The 22,618-nt window shown below is 51.1% G+C and overlaps 6 protein-coding genes across 6 annotated transcripts; 2 read left to right on the forward strand and 4 right to left on the reverse strand.

Annotated features, from left to right (window-relative positions):
- Positions 1-3,997: 3,997 nt before the first annotated feature.
- Positions 3,998-6,622, reverse strand: F5J12DRAFT_894710 (uncharacterized protein; the record flags this gene model as incomplete). The annotated part of the gene is made up of 4 exons (XM_051747762.1): positions 3,998-5,885; positions 5,940-6,034; positions 6,084-6,503; positions 6,584-6,622. The coding sequence occupies 4 exons, from the start codon at positions 6,620-6,622 to the stop codon at positions 3,998-4,000; spliced, it is 2,442 nt and encodes an 813-aa protein (XP_051598176.1).
- Positions 6,623-8,252: 1,630 nt separating this feature from the next.
- F5J12DRAFT_723836 (uncharacterized protein) lies at positions 8,253-10,939 on the forward strand (the record flags this gene model as incomplete). The annotated part of the gene is made up of 12 exons (XM_051741478.1): positions 8,253-8,431; positions 8,482-8,518; positions 8,578-8,718; positions 8,766-9,176; positions 9,234-9,335; positions 9,404-9,718; positions 9,875-9,967; positions 10,044-10,202; positions 10,264-10,363; positions 10,412-10,539; positions 10,585-10,679; positions 10,735-10,939. The coding sequence occupies 12 exons, from the start codon at positions 8,253-8,255 to the stop codon at positions 10,937-10,939; spliced, it is 1,965 nt and encodes a 654-aa protein (XP_051598177.1).
- Positions 10,940-11,088: 149 nt separating this feature from the next.
- Positions 11,089-13,933, forward strand: F5J12DRAFT_844932 (uncharacterized protein). The gene is made up of 12 exons (XM_051746298.1): positions 11,089-11,474; positions 11,535-11,546; positions 11,610-11,672; positions 11,738-11,766; positions 11,815-11,936; positions 11,992-12,022; positions 12,077-12,107; positions 12,158-12,256; positions 12,311-12,465; positions 12,514-12,591; positions 12,641-12,874; positions 12,931-13,933. The coding sequence occupies exons 1-12, from the start codon at positions 11,248-11,250 to the stop codon at positions 13,797-13,799; spliced, it is 1,950 nt and encodes a 649-aa protein (XP_051598178.1). The 5' UTR covers positions 11,089-11,247; the 3' UTR covers positions 13,800-13,933.
- Positions 13,696-18,905, reverse strand: F5J12DRAFT_950474 (uncharacterized protein; the record flags this gene model as incomplete). Its single annotated transcript, XM_051749795.1, has 18 exons — positions 13,696-14,481; positions 14,528-15,249; positions 15,312-15,387; positions 15,475-15,606; positions 15,646-15,680; positions 15,742-15,797; positions 15,968-16,161; positions 16,208-16,246; positions 16,397-16,579; positions 16,898-17,084; positions 17,146-17,190; positions 17,388-17,406; positions 17,472-17,748; positions 17,817-18,164; positions 18,246-18,348; positions 18,614-18,641; positions 18,694-18,700; positions 18,762-18,905. 18 exons carry the CDS (start codon positions 18,903-18,905, stop codon positions 13,990-13,992), a joined length of 3,087 nt encoding a protein of 1,028 aa, XP_051598179.1. The 3' UTR covers positions 13,696-13,989.
- A 1,361-nt stretch (positions 18,906-20,266) lies between these two features.
- F5J12DRAFT_250959 (uncharacterized protein) lies at positions 20,267-21,272 on the reverse strand. The gene is made up of 3 exons (XM_051738589.1): positions 21,267-21,272; positions 20,516-21,209; positions 20,267-20,297 (listed from the first exon to the last, which is right to left on the reverse strand). The coding sequence occupies exon 2, from the start codon at positions 21,121-21,123 to the stop codon at positions 20,524-20,526; it is 600 nt and encodes a 199-aa protein (XP_051598180.1). The 5' UTR covers positions 21,124-21,209; positions 21,267-21,272; the 3' UTR covers positions 20,267-20,297; positions 20,516-20,523.
- Positions 21,273-21,907: 635 nt separating this feature from the next.
- F5J12DRAFT_906605 (HSF-type DNA-binding-domain-containing protein) lies at positions 21,908-22,514 on the reverse strand (the record flags this gene model as incomplete). Its single annotated transcript, XM_051748800.1, has 4 exons — positions 21,908-22,048; positions 22,187-22,240; positions 22,336-22,402; positions 22,459-22,514. 4 exons carry the CDS (start codon positions 22,512-22,514, stop codon positions 21,908-21,910), a joined length of 318 nt encoding a protein of 105 aa, XP_051598181.1.
- Between the last annotated feature and the right edge of the window lie 104 nt (positions 22,515-22,618).

Raw genomic sequence — 22,618 nt, forward strand, 5'->3', positions numbered from 1 at the left:
GGTATCTTACGATGCATCCCACTTTCAATATCGGCCCCGTTACGTTGGTACGATGTATGTAGTTTTCTCTCAGGTCCTTCATAATGAGATTCTTACGCGGCGATAATATCCAGAACTTCCATCAACTCATCGTATTGGCTGTGCCAGACTAACCGTCCCCAGGGCCACCTTCTCGTCATTCAGTGTAACCACTGCAGTCGGCGGTCGCCCTGTTTCACGGATTGTGGGATACCTCGACGGAATCCGCTCAGAGACATTCGTCGACTATCGCAGCGTACTTCACCTTCCTAATCCTGAATGAATTGACACGACGCTTCATTTCCGTAGCCCTACTATGCACTTACGTTCACTCATTCAGGTTGGACTTGGCTCGGAACCGGCGTGATCGGTGTGGTGCTGATAAATGGCAAAGCTTTTCGGGATTCTGGACACTGGCTCCTCATTATCTCCCGCTGCTGTCAGTGTCCTACGTTAATATTCAAGCGATGCAGTGATGTGGTCAGTGCTCACTGATGGGCGGAGGAGCAGTGACTACATGAATGATCACCTATCGATGAGGGTTTCTGCCAACCGAAAAGAAGGGAGGAACCTGAGAGTATTTCGCTCGAGGTTGTCATCTTGGAAGCACCCACATGTGTGCATTTCGAGTCTAATAGCCCTCAACACTCTCCCCAGTTCGGCCGCAGATAGATAGGCTTTTCTGTCCGATGTCTTTTCATGTGTCCCAGTCTCTCTCTCCAACGTGATCTTGGCATTTTATGCACTCCCCTCCGGGACAGTCTCTCGTGACAATAGCGTGTTCTTCCGACCGTACTATCTACTTCTGCCGACAGAGTTCTCGTTAACTTTGGTTAACGAGCATGTACAAACGCATACACTGCCAACTACGAACGTACCGAACTGGTACGACAACGGGAGTACGTGGTTCATCCATAGGTTTCGTATTTTCCGTTGTCGATAAGTTTGGGTATTCGACATTCGGTTAACCTGGGTGAAGTCCAAACCCCACCTCTGAAAAAAGTACAGTAGATCAGGCTAAGCCTTCCTTCCGTATAATGTCAGGAAGCTAGGTGTTCACGATTACCTTGTCCGACGATTCGCAGGGCAAGCTGCAGTTACCGCGCCCTTACTGTGACCTATGTAAGTCAGAAGCAGTTTTGGACAATAGTCGGCTTGCCCTACCGAGAAGTATGTAGATCCAATACAAAGTGGTACACTGTGTTGTTTGATCTCCTATGGGAGTCTACGCTTTGAAACGCAGGGCTGCCCTTTTCCTCCTGCTTCCCGATCTCTTGTAAGGGTAGTATGTATTACGCTATCACAAAACGAACAACTAATAACGCGAATATAAGTTATGTACATTACCACGGTATAGATGTTGGCATTACGGCGTAGAATTTTGTGGGAGGATGCTGACGGGCCCGATAGCACATTGAGGTGACGAGGGGAGAAATGAGGACGCGTTGGAAACGACAGCGCGGATTTGATTTTCCGTCATCTTTCGTTGACGTTCGCCAACTTTCCAAATGACGTCCTTAAGGTCCTGAACAACCTCCCCTCCAGGTCCCCATCGTTCTCCCTTGGAGAAAGATGGGTCAAATTCGTGCCTTGACCTTGATATACTGTTGCTATCATTCGCAGCAGCCTCTCTTCGTGCCTTTGCGAGCAAGCCCACTATGGCGCACTCTCCGTACAATCCAGGCATGAAACGCTGGGCCAAGTCCACAGCATCCACAGCCAGCGAGGCCAATTGGGACCATTGCCACATATAAGTACTTCACATGGGTCAGAACAGGATGCTGCCACCTTGCGCCCACACATCCGCACAAACATCTATGCAGCTCAGTCGCTCTCCCAGTCAACCCAACACTCCAGGACATATGCAACAGAGCCCGTCACTGGCGAACCGTCAACCCACAGACTCACAAATCAATGTTCACATTCAGAACATTGGGGCCGTGGCTTTCAATCAGGCAAAACATAAACTAGGCTTAGACGAAAAGGATAACAATGCCCTCACGCAGGATGACAAGTAACTTTTTCTTACCAATTTTTCATCTGTGAACCTAGCGTCCTGCTCACTTGTGTCAAGCACCGGATCGTAAACCAAGTTAGACGTATCGGTCTTACCCAAATGGGTAGGAAACCTGGTATACCGCCCGCACGACCGTCGAACATTAGCCCCGAGCATGCAGCGAAGAAATAAACGGAATCAGAAATGATTAACGGGATGGAGACGTCCTGTGGAGAGACTGCTGCGTATGTCTTTTAAACTCCCCTTGTAGGTCGAATTTCGTGTTACGTTCCTTGCACTTTTCAGCCATGCAGATATATAGTCTACGCCCTTCCCCCTTAGCTCTATGGAATTTTTGTTTCCCTGTTTATTTAATGCAAGAGCTACCTTTGCAGCCGACATCGTCGCTGTCGATTTTTGCGATACAGTAGTTCTGCGTCTTCTTTTCCCTTCTTCTGGCTCAGCGGGCATGTACGAATATCCATCACCATCCTTATTGAATGCCATCCTCCCATAAAAGTCTACTTTCCAGTGTGATTCGTGCCCGAAGACTGACTTCTGACAAGTCGGAGTCCGACTATGGCTCCACCCCGGTGTCTTACGATGCCTCCCATTTTCACTGTCGGTCCCGTTACGTTGGTACGAAGTAGGTATGTAGTTTTCTCTCGGGTCCTTCATAATGCGATTCTCACGCGGTGATAATATCCAGAACTTCCGTCAACTCGTCGTATTAGCTGTGGCAGGCTAACCGTCCCCAGGGCCACCTTCTCTTCGTTCAGTGTGTAACCACTACAGTCGGTGGTTCGTGGGGCACCTCGACGGAATACGCTCTGAGATATTCGTCGACTATCGCAGCGTACTTCACCTTCCTAATCCTGAATGAATTGACATGACGCTTTATTTCCGTAGCCCTACTATGTACTTACGTTCACTCATTCAGGTTGGACTTGGCTCGGAACCGCCGTGATCGGTGCGGTGTTGATAAATGGCAAAACTTTTCGGGGTTCTGGACATTGGCTCCTCATTATCTCCCGCTGCTGTCAGTGTCCTACGTTAATATTCAAACGATGCAATGATGTGGTCAGTGCTCACTGATGGGCGGAGGAGCAGTGACTATGTGAATGGTCGGAAGTCCTCATCTCGGAAGCACCCAAATGTGTGCATTTCGAGTTCGGTACGTTCGCAGTTGGCGATGTATGTGTCTGCACACACTCGGTAACCAAAGTTAACGAGGACTCGGCAGAAGTAGATACGGTCGGAAAAAAACGCTGTTGTCACGAGAGGCTGTCCCGGAGGGGAGAGCATAAGATGCAAATATCACAGTGGAGAGGGAGACTGGGACACATGAAAAGACGTCGGACGGGAAGGCATATCTACCTCCAGCCGAACTGGGGAGAGTGTTGAAGACTTGACTGGTACGACAACGGGAGTACGTAGTTCATTCATAGGTTTCGTATTTTCCGTTGTCGATAAGTTTGGGTATTCGACATTCGGTTACTGTAACCTGAGTGAAGTCCCAGCCCCACCTCTGAAAGAATGCAGCAGATCAGGCTAAGTCTTCCTTCTATATGGTGTCAGGAAGCTAGGTGATCGCGATTACCTTGTCGATCCGCTAGTTACTGCCTTGTACGTTCCTCGGATGTCAAGTAACCCGCGGCTTGCTGTCCCTCAACGGAACAACCTGAAGAGCAAGCTACAGTTACCCCCGTCATCGATCAAGCGCGCCCTTACTGTGACTTATCCAAGTCAAAAGCGGCTTCGGGCAGTAATCGGCTTGCCCTGCCGAAAGAAATAGATCCAATACAAAGTGGTATACTGTGTTGTTTGACCTCCTATGGGAGTCTACGCATTGAAACGCAGGGCTGCTCTCCTCCTCTTGCCTCCGGATCTCTCGTAAGGGTAGTATGTATTACGCTAACACAAAACGAACAACTAATAATGCGAATATAAGTTATGTACATTACCACTGCGTAGATGATGGTATTATGGCGTAGAATTTTGTGGGAGGATGCTGACGGGCCCGATAGCACATTGAGGTGACGAGGGGAGAGATGAGGACGCGTTGGAAACAACAGTGCGAATTTGATTTTCCGTCATCTTCCGCCGACGTTCGCCAACTTTCCAAATGACGTCCTTGAGCTCCTGGACAACCTCCCCCCCAGGCCCCCATCGTTCTCCCTTAGAGGAAGACGGGTCAGAGTCATGTCTTGACCTTGATATACTGTTGCTATCATTCGCAGCAGCCTCTCTTCGTGCCTTTGCGAGTATGATTCGTTCTTCCCGACTCAGTTTGGACCGCTCCCGTGTAAATGTGGCAGCGGCACTGGTGTCCGCTTCGTACACTTGCTCAATACCAGGAGAGAGGCATTCCGTGGATGCTGTCAACAACAGATGTGCTGTCACATCGTCTACATCCGCTGTCTCCCCGTCAGGTGTCAGGAGGGTCATGCTGATGTCACCTTCTGCCACGTCGCCACTTTCCTCTTTTGGTGGCGGACTTGCGTGAGGATTAGGTTCCGCGGCAACGTCGTCGGCACCCGAATCTTCCGCGGAAGGTGTCGATGGTGTAAGAATGCCAATGAGGCGTTCACGGCCACGTTCGCATTCCCGTAAAGCGAGCCCGAGCTCACGCCGGAGTCGTTCGTAAGCTTGTACAGCGGGATGTTCACCCACAGAACTCGTGGACGATTGTGGCGAATGGGATGGCGAGACATCCTCATTTAGTGAGCTGACGCACTGATCCAACTGCTCGCGTGCATCGTTGAGAGCGGTCGAGATGGTGTCAACGTGTGCAGCAAAGCGTGCGAGGTGTGACGGAAGTGGAGCGAACGAGCCGAACGGTATAGAGGTATTCAGAGATAAAGGGCCCGGAAGCTTGCACGAGAGACGTGGAGGTGAGCCTAAGGAGCTTGGTGTATTAATGCCTGGTGGGTCCTCTGTAACCGAGTCATTGTCCAGTCGCAGGTGACTCTCTTCGACTTCGTCTAGCACTTCTGAGAGTCGCTTGGATGCATCAACCAATGTGGACGTCAGAAGGCCCATAACGGATCGCACATCCTCCCAGTACATCTCGTCATCGTCCTCGAATCGGAGAGCTAGCAAGTGGGAGCAGGCAAAACGTTTGGATGCAAGCGCAGATTGTAGTGACTGATGGAGCGCAGGAAGTGACAGCGGATGCCGCATGGCTTGCATACTCGTGTACTTGGAACCTGGGGATACTGTGGCGCGTCGACGCAATGAGAGTGCTGCCTGGGTAAATGATGGTGGCGCACTACGTTGCTGAGCTTCAAAAGTACGCAGCCCTCTGCTTTGGCGTTTTCGTTGGAAATCCAGAGCAGCTGCACCAAATATTTCGTCCCCTTCAGAAGTGAACGAAGCATTGGCAGCAATCATGGAGTCATCTTCCGAGGCATCAACGATAGGCTTAAGCGCCGAAGGAGAAGTCGGCCCCGCGGAGAACGAGCCACGCAGAGGAGGCGTGGAACAGAGCAAGGCACTCAGATCGGACCTGCGCTTTTCCCGCCGTCGAGTTATTTGAATTGGTGGGGGACTTCCGGCTGAGGCGAGCGCCGAGTAAGATCCATTCCACGTTGAGCGCTTCCTCCTCGGCTCTAGAACTACGTCTTTTCGTAGTGGTGAGCCGGGATGTGACATCGGCCGATTCGACTCTGAATTCGGCAGGAACGTCCACTTCATAGGTGACGGTGGTGCATACATTTCAGTTAGTTGAGACAATTCGGTGGGACAAGCAACGGCCGAGAGTAATTGGCGCACGTTGTCGCATTGCGTCCGAGTCGTCAGGAGAGAAGAAGAAAGGGCCACTCTGAGAGAAGACGATGGTGCCATAAGAGACGTAGACCCGTATAAAGCACTGTGCAAGCAGATTAGCCAAACCGCTGAGTTCCAGGAACAAACGGTACTGCACCTTTGTTCTTCGTTGTCTAATAAGTTGAAGGCGTCATTGACCACTGATGCCCAAACTTGACTAGCGGATATCAAGCTTTGCAAAGCTTCCAACGACTGTCTCGAGCATTAGGTAGCGTGATCCCAATAAACCCAGGAGACTTACAGGTGTCATAACGTCAGGCCTAGACTGCAAATCTAGTCTGTGAATGTGCATATAATACAGCGTGCCAGAAAACAGAAGAAGGCTTAGAGAATAAAATCGAGCACTAAGGGCGGCGATAGAAACTGTAAATGAGAGAGTGAAGGGCCATAACGGCGACTCGTGTTCCGCGGGTATTGATAGTGAGAGTGTGTCAGTAGCAGTGGTGCAGGTGCTGTCCGCTAGACTTGTAGTCCTGCTGTGATTGCTGGTGAGTTTTCCTGGCACTGGTGGCGACAACGAGCGGCGGTGGTTATGTTGTGTAGGACTTGATGGGGATGCTGTAGATAGCAATGTCGATGAGATGACACCATACTTGAACCGTTCAGCGAATGCTTGAACGAGTTTGGATGCACGGTCAGAAGAAAGCGCTGATGTGGCGAGCTATATCACATCGCCGAGAGGGGGTAGATACGTTAGAACATGAGTGAGAACGTCGAAAATGTTGCCGAAGATATGCTTACTTCTAAGACGTCCAAAATAAGATAACATATCCGTTCCATCCTCTCACTGTATCGGGGAAGAAGGCAAGGGGGGAGCGTATGCAGCTGCAGGGAGAATTCCGGGATACCGCCTGGAAATATAGGTTCAGACGCCTCGCCAGAATCTGTTAGTGTGTGAGGCCAAGTTAGGAGGGTCCGAAAGGAGACGACTGGCCTCTCAAGTACTCCTCAAGGGGATGCCCGTCGAAAAAGGCTTGTGCCATGACTGTCACGACTAAAGCTGTGGGTGCACTGCCAGTTGCTCGTGAGGGGTCGTTAGAAAAGGAAGGAAGCGGAGATTACTAGCAACCAAATGGTCAAATGAGAGGACCTGGCCGCCCTGTGGCTAGCTTATAAGGCGCAGTGGGGATACAGTCTGATGCGTTGGATACGGCTTAGCAGCCCAAACGTCCAACAACTTCCTATTCAGCTTATGTAATCCAAATATTTGCCTCGGATCAGTGTGCCTGGCGAGTTATCTCTTCTTAAGCATTTCAGGCGGGATGCGGGTGTCGGTTTTCATCCAATGAGGACTCGCCGCGACTCGTTGAACTTGCAATCGTCAGTGGATGTTGGCCAGACAACCCATGCGTGAGCTGGGCCTGCTACCATTTGATTACCGGCCAATGCATGAACTATTATCAATTCCACATCTATCGTGGCACACATCCCTGGCGCAATGGCCGTGGAGCATGGTTCCTGTGCAATGTTGGTTACATGCTGTTGTCGTGCGGACAGGTCCCAATAACTCTGTTGTTCTCGCGAATCCAGGCGATGATTTCGCTGGTGGTTGCTTCGTCCACTTATGTACACGGGCACTCGGACGCGAGAGTTAAACAATGTCACGCTACGAACGCGGCAGCTTCGAATGTAAGTATGTGCTATGATTATACGCTCCACAATCGTCTGCTGTACAGGACGCTCCAAAACCGTGAAAGAGTGCTAGGAGAGTGGGTCCGTATCGCCTGTTAACACATGACATATCCACACTGTTCTAGGGCCTCGGTTTCGTGCATGCTGCATACGACATGGGGTGGTCCACCATAGACTTCTCTAGATCTCCTTTGGTAATCATCACTAGCGCATAGCAATGGTCGTTGAGATCGTCACCAGTTACCCGTCGTCATACTAGCCACACGATCCATCGGGTAGGTGGATATTTCAGCCGATGGAAAGCGTAAGGGTATGTATTTTACGAGAGACCAAATCATGAAACTTCTCGAGCGTCCGTTAAAGAAGAGGGAATATATGTTGCCTTCGATGCTTCATGAGGTGGGGTCCCGCGACGCTAAGTACGCGCTCTGTATCGAACGGCTCTGCGTTAAGAGAAGAGGAATCCATGATGACCATTCGCACGACTTACTACATACTTCACAGGGGCTCAACGAGGATGCAAAACGACAACGCAGTTCGAATCTGAAGATCTGATACGGATCGACACGCGACATAGTGGTGTGGTCACGTGGCCGCAGCGTTCCCTATCCGATGGATGGCTAGTTATCTTGCTGCGACTACTAGTAACAGCACAACGACCTAATTACGCACTCGAGTTCGTCCTGCCAGACGTGTACAAGCCGATACTCGGGTATCTTATTGCCGTTTAATTATTTCTTGCCTTGAGCTGAGGTTATCTGTTTGGTGTGCAGGGTCGATGTCATTGCAAGTGAACTTGTCTAGTAGAGACATCAGTGACGCGTATCAGAGGGTCGTCGCTGGGAGGGACATAGATTGGGCACTTTTAACATATGAAAAGGGTGGAAACGATTTAAAAGTTCAATCTACTGGCGATGGTGGACTTGAGGAACTGGTCGAGGAGTTCTCCGATGGCAGGTACGCAAGCGGCCCATCAGACACTAGAGTCTGGCTGATACATCCCGAAGGATCCAGTATGCATTTGCAAGAGTTATCGACCCTAATGTCAGTGATCCGATGGACACTTGGATCGACCTTGTCTGACATTCACACCATCGTCTCAGAGCAATTTGCCCAAATTCGTTCAAATCAACTGGTGTGGTGACGGGGTTCCGGAAGTGAAGAAAGGTCTATTCCATTCGCACTCAAGTGCTGTAGCCAAATTTCTACGAGGAACTCACGTCGTCATCAATGCTCGTAACGAGGTCTGTATCGGCATTCTCCTCTAGGTCATGCTGACGTTCCTTCGAAGGCGGACGTTGCTCCACCAGTGATCATGAAACGGGTCGAAGCAGCTTCTGGAGCCAAGTATTCCGCTCACAATGAGCAGGCGCGCAAATTTGAGCCGATCGCACCTGTTGGGACAAACTACACGCCAGTTGGTAGGCCAGATATAACAGCAATGCGAAAGGCGCCTCCTGCGGCAAACCCTTCCGTTACTCCGTCTCAATCGTTTTCATCTAGACCGACAGCTGCAGTGTCGGCACCAAAGCCTGCGGTCCCAAGTGCTCCCCGTCCCACTGTCGGTGCTTCGGTGCCAATTAACCCCAACACTGCTGCAGCAACCAGGGCCCCTGCCGGTGCGTGGGAAGACGCTCCTGCTGCACCTCCGGTTTCTTCTCTTCCTCCCGTAATATCAACTGCCCCGAGACCAGCTGTTTCGGTGATGATCTCATTCACGTTTGTGATTTGCACAGCAAAATTGACTACCTCAAAATAGACATATACGCCATCTACGCGTGCTGTACCGTCTCCGCCTGCCCCGGTCACATCGTCAAACATTCCGACGAAGCCTGCGGAAGATGATCGGATTGGTCCTGTGGTGAGCTACCACTCCGTTCTTCTTGGCGTTCCAGATCCTTGTTTGTGATCGTTATACCTTTCTTTTAGGGGACGGCATATACTCCAATTAAGCTTACCCCTGGAAGACTCAAAAACCCGTTCGAAGGCCGGGTTCAAGAGACACAAACAACGTCCGCCGCGAGGAGTGCTCCTTCCGGAGCGCCCAAGAAGCTTACCTGGAGTGAACGCCAGGCTCTAGCAAAGAAGCAAGCAGAGGAGGAGGAACTACGAAGCAAGGCTGCGTCTTGGAAATCGTCTACTCCGGCGGCACCTTCTGGACGGTTTGGCCCCCGTGTAGGTGCAGCTGTTATCGGAGGCGCGGCAGTAGGAGCTGCTGTTTCTGTAGCGGCCAACGAGCCAGAGGTAGAGGTGGCGGCTGCGCCCCCGGTCTGTGTTCAATCCTGTCGTTTTTCTCTTTTTCACTCACATTTATTGATCTAGCCTCCCCCTTCCCCTGCTCCTCCGCTTGGCACTCGCCCACGGATAGTTCCTGAACCTGCTCCCATCCCTGAACCCGAGCCTGAGCCAGAGGATGAGCCAGCACCCCCTCCTCCGCCTCCTCCGCCTCCGCCCCCGCCTCCCCCACTAGCAGCGCCTGCTCCCCCCTCTGTGGTTGAGGACGACGAAGTACCTGTATGTTAACTTACAAGCTGTCTGAAGCCCGTATGCAGATTGATTTCGTTATCAGCCGCCCCCACCTCCGCCCCCGCCTCCTCCGCCTCCACCGGTTGCCCAAATGGCTGCTGTTAGCTTGGAGCCAGAACCCGAACCCGAACCCGAACCTCTACCTGTAGACCCCGCGCAAAGTGGTCAAGGTATTTGTGCAGTTGTACTCTATGCCTACGAGGTTCGTATAATAAATTACATTGTTATTTTGCGTCTTCTGAGTTGACCTATCGTGGTCATAGGCAGCAGAAGACAATGAACTTAATCTCAGGGAGGGTGACTTGATTCAACAAATTGAAGAAATTGATGAGGGATGGTGGAGTGGCATAGCTCCCGACGGCAGTGCGGGGCTCTTCCCTGGTACACTCTACTTTGCTGGGCAGTTGACAGGTGTTAATTCACGTTTCCCAGCCAACTACGTTGAACTTGTTGCTACACCTGACAATCAGGATGCACCACAGGAGGATGAGTTTGTTCCTCCTCCACCGCCGCCGCCGCCACCACCACCACCCTCCGTCGTAAGTGGCCCTCCGCCATATCACAGATGACTAGCTGATTCGCAGTCATTACAGTCTGAAGTGCCTCCTGCACCCGTTGCTCCACCCTCACCGCCACCTGCAACAGTGGACGAAGGTGTAGTAGCAATTGTTATATATGAGTACGTTCTTTAAATGTCTTGTTTCTTGTCATCTGATTAATTGTACCCTCTTTAGCTATGAGGCAAGCGAGGACAATGAAATATCGCTCCGCGAAGGTGAGCGAGTTACGGATATCGAGGAGGTTGGCGAGGGTTGGTGGCAGGGGCGCAACTCGAGTGGTAATGTTGGAATGTTCCCAGGTAGGAAGGTTTCTCCTTACCTCTGTGCTGTCTGGTCTAACCGCTCTTCATCAGCCAATTATGTGGAGTTAGTCGAGTAGTAGCAATTTGTGGTATTCGCACGAAAAACAGGGTGTTTCAAGCAAGTGTAGACAGGAAAAGTTGTAGGGATGTTGGGATGTACATTTTCATACACTATTAGTGTTTGCTATACTTGGTACTGGCTTGAGGGCTCCGTGAGGCACGCTTGGCAACCAGTAACCACATGCTCTGAATCATTCCAACACCCTCCAATTGACATACGCCGCTGCTCGACACCGCACCGAGGCTCCAGGCCTCATTGAGCCAGCGTTATTCATAAACTCTTTCACTGCTAGTACAGCCGACGCCTGGAACACCCCCGACCACGATGCCCCCAAATCTCAGGCAAAGACTCGCAGCATTGTCATTGGCTCCTTCATATCCTTCGACACCATTGGGAGCGGCAGGACCGAACTCACTGAGTGGGCCAAGGAAGTCATTTGTACCTCCTTGGAAACGGGGAAGCTCCCATGTCCCTGGTAACGAGCCAGGGGAGAGGGAGAGGGTAAAGGAGTTGATGGGCAAAGTCATCTTCCAGGCTGGGGTAGATTACGAGTGAGCGTTTTGCGATACGGTCGAACTCTATTCATTATCTCAACTCCTGAACCTTTGCAGAACGAGGCCAATGTACGTTTGATGATAAGTTGACATGGCTCGTGTTTTCACATAGCTCAATTCGTCCGACTGCAGGGTTATCATCTGCGCGTCAGCCTTACCGGACCCACAGGCAGTGTCCTACGACTTGATGTTATCGTAGGTTCCGACCATACCCGACAGTTACCGTGCCTGTGCTGATGCCCATCAATCCATCAAACTAGCTGTATTCTGTCGTACCTCGACCTATACGGTACGTTTCATCGCCTGAAAGTGAAACTAGTAATCTTACGGTTGACAGTGGAGTCCGATTATACCGTGGTCTTCTTTGCAGCCGGTGCCAAACACATCCCAGGCTGGAATTGGATATGGAGGGCGTACCGCAGCCTCAGTCGGAAGTATCGTAAGAATTTGAAGCGCCTGGTAAGTATATAACTGGCTTTCGAGGTACTCGGTTCCTAACGCTCCCGTGTTATAGTATATTGTACATTCGTCATTCTTTTCCAAAAGTACGCAACACACTCTGCGTACTTGTCTTATCTGGCCCTGACCCCGAATCGCAGTGCTCTTTTCCGTAGCAGGCGCCGTCATCAGGTCAGTACCATGCGTCCCTAGCAATTCTTGCGCTGATCACATAGTCGTAGTCCCAAGTTCTTCCGGAAGATTGTGTATATCAATACCTTATCTGACCTCGCCCACCATGTTCCCCTTACCCAAATCGATATACCACCTGCAGTTTACAAGTTAGTCTGGTGTTCCTGTGTACCATGATGCGAGCTTACTTACATCTCCTCAAGGGAAAATCTCAAGTACGAGAAAGAAGTCACCATGCCAATACCTGTACGCGCCAGTCTCTTCGGCGTGCCACTCGAGGAGTTGATGGGTTACGATGGAGAGAAAGACGGTATTCCACGCGTCGTGAAAGACGCAATCCAGTATATTCGAGAGAGTGGTATGTATGCCCTGATAGCTATGTCTACATATTACTGATTTGCACTAGGCCTGAATGAGGAAGGACTTTTCAGGCGATCGCCAAGTTCTTCACTACTGAAACAAGTCCAAGAAGCCTATGACCGGGGTGAGCAGTCATAACAAGCCGCGTACGTCATACTGATCGACTTCCCAAGGCCAAATCGTGTCTCTTCCAACATTCAACGACCCTCACTTAGCAGCCGTCTTACTAAAGAAGTATCTTCGCGACTTACCTGACCCGGTCTTCTCAGAGACACTATACCCCGTTATTCGACAATGTCCAATGCCCTCTGAAGACCCTACTGACATGTCCACTATAATTTACATCCGAGACATCCTATTGCCTCAGCTCAAACCTTGCGTGTACATCCTACTGAGCCACATCCTACGTACGTGATCCTGGCTGACCATCGTGGGATGTCGTTGAATGACAATTATATCGCAGAACTTCTCCATGACGTATCGCTGCATTCTACAGACAATCGCATGGATGCACGTAACCTTGCTATTGTGATCTGCCCAAACCTCGTCAAAGGCTCCAATCCTCTGACAGATGTCACGATGTGTGCAGTATCGGGAAACCCAACACATGAAAACAACATTACTGTCCCGGCTTCTGATGCCTCAGAGGCTGCATCACTCGGTCCCCCTTTCTCCAATGGTTCCGCCTTGGAGGGGAAAACCACTTTGGGGGCCATCCTGGTAGTTTGCATTCAACGCTACTACGAAATCTTTGATGAAGTACGAGATCGGTCCGAACCTATGCGGCCTTCGTCAAGACGATTTTCCCGTTCTGCGTCACCACCAGTTCCGTGCTCTCCCTCCGCGTCATCTACATTTAGCCCGAAAACATCGCGACCGTTGAGTCTCTCTGTGGACGATGAAGATAGCGTAGATGATGCTATGCTCGTCATGCCCATTGGACCCAATGCGAACACTGCTTCGTATCCGGGCTCCCGCGAAGACAGTACCCAGAACGTGCCATCAGTCGGTGTTACCACATTTCCCTACCAGCCCCGTCAACGGAAAGTCGTTTTGGGTGGTGAGGTGCGTTCCCTCCAGAATGATCACAATAGCGGGAACAACTACCCCTCGACAAGGAGTAGAGCGCGTTCCATCATCAGCATAGCCCGAAAGGATGACAGTCCAGGGAGTAACCGGGGCTCGATATCTATCAGGAGGAGCACCATTCACAAGTCGACTGGTTCTGGCGTGGAAGCAGTAGGAATCACAGCCGGCGGATTCTTTACACCCCCAACCACCGTTTCCCCCCCTCGTTCACCGCCACCCTCCGGAGGTCCTGGTGGCAGATGAGGGTTTGTACTCTAGGTCGTATCTTTGAATTCGCGGATATTTATTGTATCTGGTTTTCCCCGCTATTGTACGTTGACTAGAACTGCTGTGGAATTGACAGTTTGCATCAAGGAGGAGTTGCATTACAATGGTCGACAAACTTTTCGCTAATTATACAGTATCGTAGTCCATAGTCCCTTTCATGTCCATGTCACCATTCATGGCGGAATTCCATCCCTGCATAGCCTTTCCTCAATTCAAACAGCATGGCCAACTGCCCGCTCGGTAATTTGCACTTTGGGTGCTGTTTCTTCAGACTATTCCTGAAATCCAGTACTTGCTGGACGTCCAGCGTAAGGACACGAGAATTATCTTCCGATGTACCACAAAAGGGGTTAAATATCTTTGGCTTGATGTCATTTTCAGTGAGAGTGATATTATCAGGGCACTCCGGGGGACACGGAACTGCTGCTTCGCCCAATCTCTCGGTGGGGTTTTCGCTGATAAACAGAGATCCTTCAGAAGTTTCTAGATGGTCCTTAACGTTGTCAGATGAAGAGCCAGTAATGGCGTCAGGGGTTGTGTCAGCATGCGGCGTCGGATTGCTGTCTTGCGAGCCGTCGGCATCGGACCTGTTGCGATAGAGACGGACCAAGGCGTGACTTGCAAACGTGATCTTCCTTGCTGGTCTGTCGTCATTCACCTGCTTAAACATTAGAAAAGGCGGTGTCGGAGGCGCTAAAGTTTACCACCGCATTGCCACTAGTCACCTCGATCTTGTCTGATAACTTGTTGATAGTCAGGGGGCAGTTAAAATTGCCGGATCGCAAATCAACGCCCGGGAACCGGGTTCGTCCATGTGCCGTCGGGAGGCGGCTGAAATCGATCGTATGCACCGGTTTCGTCACTTTCGGCTTTTGGGAATTACGATGGATCCGGTCAGCGGAGAAGTACGAGCGATCCGGAGGGGGATTCGTCTGGTGGCGCTGGACAGCCTTCAAGGTCGAACTTTGGTGTACAGAGTTGGAGAAGGAAGGAGGCCCAACGGTCGCGTTCGCAACAGCAAGGCCGTCGGTCTGACAGACCTTTGCAAAAGTATCTGCAACTGTCAAGAATGGATTGAAGTCGTCTGAAGGGTGATCATGACATATTAGTTGAGGCGTGTTGTCGTGTTTTGGGGTGAAAGATGGTTTGAAGCGCAACTTCCGCAGTTTTCTTGGTCGGCGAGGAATTCCGTCCTTGTCGAACTCGGAGAAAATGTAGCAGCCACTTGGAGAGTCAAAGTATGCGGACTCTCGTTTGCGCTTGCAGCTCGATATGCTGGGAGGAGGGGTGCTTGGAGTATCCAGTTGGACTAGAGTATTAGAATCGTCAGTGGACTGGTCTGGTCGAGTCTCCCTGAATTGGAACTGAGTCTCCGGATCCGCCAAGCCGTGGACAACTCGGTATGGGGCCGCAGGAACGAAAAGCTCTGAATAGCGAATAAGTGTGTCCCCGGAGGATCTCAGGCAGGTGCGAACAAGTCCTCCGTACCATCAAGCACATACTTCGCCATCGGGACTTTAAATCCACTGTCGACGCAATGCACGATCCATCCCGCGTGTATGACCTAAAAGGCCCAAAACGACGAGTGTAAGGGCCGTTGCAACCATGTATGCACCATGCGTAGCACGCGACAAGACGTTCTCGAACTTACTGTGACCGACTTGGAGGTCAACGCAGTAACCCACTTATCTGCCGAGTCCGTAGCAAAGCAGTAGGCGACTCCAGAGCGAGAACGTGGGGAGTAAACCTCTCCACCGTGCCTTACTGCACTCGAGCCGACCCTCTGAGTTCACGCCGAGTTTACAAGGCAGTGCAGACTTACCCCAATATTGCACTGCAATGCTTGGAACCTGTTTGCTGAAACAGGCTACAAGAATAACCAGTGTCAATGTATGCTGTAGCGTTTGAGAATACACACCACATCCAGAGAACAATTGCACAGGCTGGTCACTATAGCTGACACCAAACATTCTCCTGAAGAAGTTGATGATCATGGTGGTCAAAGTCCAAGTTGACGAAGTGCACAGGTCACAACGATATTGCGTAAACTACTGATATATTGGGTGGCTAACAGACAACAAAAGAACTCGTCAGACATCCCCACGTCCCTTGTGCAAGCTTTCGGATGGTTTATCTCTGAATACCTCCGTCCCGTTCGGTTCATTCGCTCTACCTCGTCTGCACCTCGCACGCAGACAGTCGGAGTGTTGCATCGCGTCACTGAAATGAGGATAGGCGGTTTCGCCGTCCCACTCGCCATTCCTCCACGAGTTCGGTGTGTGAAAATCCCGCCGTAAAACTTACTAACGAGTGAGTCTGATGTGAGCTCGGGCTTGCCCTACGGAATCTGTTGAACGTAGGCGTGATCATTGATGGCAGCTTACCTTTAGGTTGTTTCGTGGAGGGACTGCAAGCTGCAGTTGCTAGTGACGTCCAAGGCGGTATAATTGGCCGGTCGACAAGCGATAGCGATCATCTAGCAACAACTAAGTGAACCCCCGTACGATTTCGTTTGGAACTTGCTGTCATTGGCATAAAAAAGGGAGGGTTAGTCTGGTCCATTCCTTCCACACATCTGGGTTTTCCCTCGAGTTGGTCGGCTGTTGAATATCCGACTCAAGAGGATGCACAGTAACGCACGACCCCGAGCCGCCCCCCTCCGACCGACGTCTTTCATCCCCCGCGCCTCCCTCTCCACCATCCTCGCATCTTATGCTCCCCCCAAGAGCGGCCCTATTTCCTGGTGACCACATTTTCTTTGGTCATGTCAGATACCGTACTATTAATTTGAAAGCTGGTAGTGCAAGTGCATGAAAAGGAAAATTTATCGCGCATGTAGATGCGTACACTGTCAAAGGGAACGCACCCGACTGTACGATGACGAAAGTACGTACTTTATCCATTGGTTCTCTCAGGTTTCGTGTTTATCCATGCAGAATCGGGAAGAGTGTCAAAGTGCGCGCACTTTCATGAATATCTTGAAGATGAGGCCCGTGGCACGGATACTAACGTACCGCGCTGACAGCAGCAGGAGAGAGAGGAGCTGAGGTTCAGAATCCGCCGAGGTAGCGCACGATCCGTGAAACCGGATGAGACGAGTAGTTGCGCTCAACAAAGAGCAAGTTGACCTGGGGACGGTTAGTCTGACACAGGCGAAATGCGTTTATGCAAGTTACGGATATTATCTCCGCATAGGCATCGCGTGCGAAGGGATCCGAATAATATTCCTTGCATATGGAATGCCGATATTCAAATGGGGCACTGTAAGACATCGCAGTGAAGCGAGTCATCGTCAGACTCCAACTCAGGGATCTTCACGTACGAAGTCTGATAAGAATGATGACGGATATTAGGAAGTGAAAGAAAACTATTGTATCGCAAGAATTCGACAGCGAAATAAGCTTTCTAAAAGGAGAGGGAAAGCCAAGACACGAAGCTGCAAGGACAGTCTTTGCATTAAATAAACAGGAAAAGAGTTCCACGGGGCCAGACAAAGAGCATGGACGATCCGCATGAATGAAATGCACGCTCGGCTCACAAGGAGAGTCCAAAAGACGTACATACTAGTCTTCCACAGCATCCCCTTCACGCCGGCAACCATTTCTCATCTCCCGTTTACTTTTTCTTCCGGTGGATCAAACCACTCACGAAATTGTTCAAAGTCAATCCCAGTCTCGCCTGGCCTGAAAGGTCCTTGAGGGTCAAAATTATCCAGTTCAGCCGCCACGGACTGCATAAAATCATCCGAAAGGAAACTTGCTGGAAGCTCAGACATGATTGACGTCGGTTGAGCTATCGGGGTGAGAGTCGGCGTGCCGTTGCCGTTGATTGCCGAAGGCGATGGTACAGTAATGCTCGAGTTCGCTACTCTTGGCGTAGGGGGCGCCGTGGAGTTACTCCCGTGGAGCAGTCCTTGTCCCCTTGGCTGGGTTGGGTTAGATGGATGGTTTTGCGATGACCAATCCGAATTGTGACTGAGACCACTAGGAGTACCAGGTGACGATCCTCGCCCCGGGTGGCTCTGCTAGGTGATTGCTCTGTGGTCCAAGGTAGGCGGCTGGCTGTGCTTGACCAGGAATTGAATCCAAGGTCTCCCGAAATCCGGGTCCACTCGCTGCTAGCCAAGGTCTGACCTTGTGGAATCGTAATTTGAGCCTCAGTCGGCGCGGCTTCAGGAGCAGTACTTGGGATATCTCCTGAACAAGTAGCCTCAGAAGGTATACGCAAGGACATAAGAGAGAACATATGCAACCACCTTGCGAGGGGGCTAGGAGCAGGAACATCCTGCGTTACTAGGGCTAGGGACAGCACTTGAATGAATTGGCGAGGCAGCACGAACATCTACATCGCCTGAGAGAGGATACCATAGGGCAACAAATTCGCTCAGTGCGAAGGACGCAAGTGTCTGCATCGAGAGCGTACCCATTTGAGTGGCTTCGGTGGGAGCGGCAGCTTGTTGAACCCGAGAACGCCGCCGTGAACACCAAAGTGCGCTGAAAAGGCCCATGGCTTAGGGGAAGATAGACTGCCTTGGGATGCAGTCAGCGTTTGTTCGCGAGGCGGACGAGTGGAAAGAGTGTGGGGCTGCGGACTCGCGTTGACAGTAAGAATGGACTACGTGTTTGCCATGCTCGGCACGCGTCGACTACGCGTTCTCGAGCCGTGACCGACTCGGAGGTCAATACAGTCACATTCAATAGGCAGCTTAGGGGCAAGGACATAAATGTCTGTCTAGTGCATTACTGCAGGAAGTCAAAACAGCTTGGGTTACAAGGGCAATCCACACTTACATTGTCCAGCACTGCTTAGGACCTAAATCTATGCAGCAACATTGGAGACATTAACACATTAACCATAGACATTCACACACCATTTTCCTAAGAAGCGAGACGATCATTAATAAAAATATCCTAGCTACAATAACAATGCATAAACTACCCAACGACAGACACCCTTCGCATTCCATTTGCTGAGCCCCATGCCATACCAAATGGTAAGGGAGTAGTAGCACAGCAAAAAGAAAGCAAAAGCTAGTGGGAGATCCCCTGACGACACAAGCCGGTACTGCAGTAGCAAGGTCATCGCGTCCCCGGAGTTGCAAGCAGAGCTCGCGGGGACAAGGGCGGCAAAAATTTGCTAACCAACTAAAGGGGGCGGTGCCCCCGTTACAGCGGTTATGCTGTAAAGAACAGATACTACACTTGATCTAAGCCAAAAGGCCAGAGTGGTGAGGATTCTGGATGTTCACCCGGGGTTTATATACGTTTCAGGTCTGCGCACGGACCATTGGACATTGGATTGCTGTGGCTTTCCTTCTACGGATCTGGACCTGCCTAATGGGTACCAACCAAACAGGAGCAATCAATTGGCACAGCATTCATCCAAGGTTTTGACGGTGGTGACGCTAACGGATCTTCTGACCTTCTGCCTTCTAAGTGGAACGGAACAGTAAACTTGAAACGCAGCACCACGTTCACAGCAGACGTCTTGAGCAATATCACATCCGTATCCATGACTCTATTTATTTCAATACATGTGAAAACAGTGTGACGTGAAATATGGACTGAACCCGGTGACTTCAATGGAAGTTCTTTGTGGCGGGCGAAGTGTGATATGACGAGTCTGCAGTGTGGTAGATCGTTTCACCGTAACATGGCAACACGGTGTAAACAAGCGATATTAACGACCGGGGGAGAGATTCACGGATGTGGTAAAGACGAGAATGTGATATTCGTGACGCTGAGCCATTGACGAATGAATTCGACCACCGTAAGAAAATCTCTCAAACGCACACAGCCGGACGGCAAGGTCCAGACAGGGGAACGAGTGACCGTTTGAAGTTCGGAAGGCCCCCGAGCACGCCATATAGTACAAACCTCACTGCGCAGCACCAAACCATCCACACGGCGCCCTTAAGCACGCCGCGTCGCCACCGGAGAAGTATAGCCATCTTGGCGCGTCTAAGCGGAGCGTAATTTATAACACATACATCGTGTAACGGGCATGTCGTCGAAAAGGTGCGTAGCTGTGTGTGTAGTATGTGTGTTTCAGACCTTCAAGAGGGAAGGGGGAGTATCCCGGCGATCGATTCGCAGATCGGCAACGGCATGTATTCGAAGCAACGGTCACAGTATGAAGCCCCCCGAAGTGAGAGAATGGTGTGCCCTATGGCAACAAACACTCATCTCATGTTACAATATCTAAATCTAGCCGTCGTCAGAAGCGGGAAACATGATCAGATGAAATGGGACATACACACACACGCACACCTGGCACAAACCACGACGCAGCAAAGAACCGCAGGGTATAGTACATGTGCAGGTGAGAGACTCTGGGGTGGGAAATGCAGGGTCACCAAAAATACTGCATCGGCACGAAGCAAGACACCTGACAGAAGCAGAATAGGAAATGTGGCCGGGTATATATGGTACGTTCATAAAAACAACAAGTGGTGATGCAATTGACAGCAAAGGACTGTGGGGAAGCCACCTGTCAGTAGGCACGTATAAAGACAGTTTCAACGTTCAAGGGTGGCAAGATAGTGATATGTATATGCACACAAAGTCAAGCACGTGGGTGGGTCGACAATGAAAATAATTCGCAACTCGTTTATGACAGTATCAAGGAGACAGAATCCACTTCCAAATCTGATGCCCAAGGAAGAAAAAAGAAGAAAGAGAGACGACAGGCACCATTGGGCTCACCGACCATATCCACTACCGCTGCGACCACGGCCCCAACCAGACACATTTTGGCCGTTCGTGGTGGCCCCTCCTGCCGAGGTGTTACCTGCGCCCGCGTTCCCATCTCCGCCTGCACGCCACATGGACGCAGAATCACCCCCCAAGCGTGAGCACGGCGTGCCGGTGAGCGACAACGGGGTGGGCAATTTCGAATCTTCCTCCGCATTAGCTACCACTTCCATTTCACCCGTCTCTACTCCCATGCTGACGCCTACATTACCCTCAACAGACGCACCACCGTCCACGCGAGGGCGCTTGCAATCTCCACGGCCGCCATCATCGTCTGGTGTCAACGTGATACTGGGCTGGGGAGAGTGGCCGTGGCTTCGTTGGACGAAAGATCGTTGCGTAAAACACGGTCCCGGATAGTCTGAACCCGTTGGCGAAGACGATGGCGTGTGCAACGCATACGCCGATCCGGTGGGGATCGAAAGCGTGGGAAGGCCCATCCGGGAAGCAGGATGAGAGTGAGGCGTCGGTCCATGGAGAGGGACGAGCGGTGAAGGGGACGTCGGCGACGTGATATATATATTCGGTGATTGGCCCTGTAAGTGCATGAGATTTGGAGAAGCCGACGGTGACGGCGGGTGGGATGATTGATCGAGCGAGAGTGTGTGGAGGTCTCGGAGTATGGCAACGAGAACTGGAACATCGATCGGGGATTAGCCATTGAGAAGCCAGAGGACATGTGCAGACTTACCGTCCTCGCTCTCACCAGTCTTGCCGGTCCCTGCATTGTTGCCCAGGCCAGGTCCTGTTCCTTTCCCAACAGGGCTGTTTGCATTGGAGTTCACCACCTCAACGAGTGCGCGGATGACATGTACCAGTTTGTCCACCCGTCTCCTCCCTTTGAAGATTTCTGTCTCTGCCCAACGGCACCACTCCTCCGATGGTGAAGGCGGCTGTGGAGAGGGTGAAATAGTATGCAAGGACGGAGACAAGCCCGCTAAGGACAAGGGGGGTGGGGCACCCAGGGGGGCCGTCTGAATGTGGAGTCCACCAAATGGCTCCGTGCTCCCTGTCGCTCCACCAGGTCCACCGCTTCCTGGCTCTTCGTCGTCCCATCCCGAGTCTCGTTCCACGTCGTCACCAAGATTACTCGACGATCTCGAGTGACTTAATGTATGGCCTTGGGCTGACACCGAGAGCGACTTTGCATGCGAGAAAGACCCCAACGAGTTTGCAAATTGTGGTGGGATTTGTCCGCCGAGCTGTCTGATCTCTCGCCATAATGCGCGATTCTCCTCGCGGATATTACCCAAAAACCGAGCAACCTCACCGGGAAGTTCGACGCTTCATATATGATGATAAGGGCATTTCTAAATAGAAGATTCTCCGCACTTACCGACCCCTCTCCCTCGGATCGGGCTCCAACGCCTTTCGCTTGATCGCATCTAGAAGGTCCGGTCGCTCTCGAAGAAACTTGGGGTGTGAAAACTCCCATGTCTGGGAGCTCGTGGATGTGCGTTGGGCACGTGGTGTCTAATTTATCGTAAGGCAGTGCATCACAATGGATCAGAATGGGGGCCAAAATCGGCGATAAGTCGTCGCGCCAAGGCCACAAAATTACGGAAAAAAATCGTCAGAATGAAATACAAGGGACCGATGACGCGGACTCACCCTATTTATTTTGTGAAACCCGTACATGTTCAACTGTCGGACGAAAGACGAGAACTACCAGTGCGTTAGTAAATTCGTACGCGTTAGGCAGTAGGGGCGAGGGTAATCCAACCCGACAAAGGGGAAGGGAAGAGGGTACAGAAACGCACGTTATTGTGTTTGAAATGTGATCCTAGTATGCTGCGACTAAATTCGCCGACATTGGATACCACGAAGCTGTGAACGAGTTGTGTCAACTTCTGACGAAAGGCGTGCGGCAACAAGGTGTATACCTTGTACCATGCTCTGTCCATGTGATATAATGCTGCGATTTTGGATCATTTATCATTCTGTCACATGAGGTATTACCTCGTTATTTTCCAAAGGGTTGGGTTCAAGGGCGGGAACTCACTGATAAAGCTTGGTTACGAAGTTATTTGTGCCCATCGGTTT

Source organism: Pisolithus orientalis (genome assembly GCF_024613125.1).
Source record: "Pisolithus orientalis strain OTSU chromosome Unknown F5J12scaffold_24, whole genome shotgun sequence".
In the NCBI taxonomy this organism is placed as follows: Eukaryota; Fungi; Basidiomycota; class Agaricomycetes; order Boletales; family Pisolithaceae; genus Pisolithus; species Pisolithus orientalis.

Excerpts from the sequence above, each read along its gene's own strand:
- F5J12DRAFT_844932 (XM_051746298.1), top strand. The coding sequence starts at position 11,248 with ATGCCCCCAAATCTCAGGCAAAGACTCGCAGCATTGTCATTGGCTCCT. Across the intron at positions 12,257-12,310 it reads ATACCACCTGCAGTTTACAA|GGAAAATCTCAAGTACGAGA; the intron begins GTTAGTCTGGTG and ends CATCTCCTCAAG. Across the intron at positions 12,875-12,930 it reads CCTACTGAGCCACATCCTAC|AACTTCTCCATGACGTATCG; the intron begins GTACGTGATCCT and ends ATTATATCGCAG.
- F5J12DRAFT_250959 (XM_051738589.1), bottom strand. The coding sequence starts at position 21,123 with ATGCACTTACAGGGCCAATCACCGAATATATATATCACGTCGCCGACG.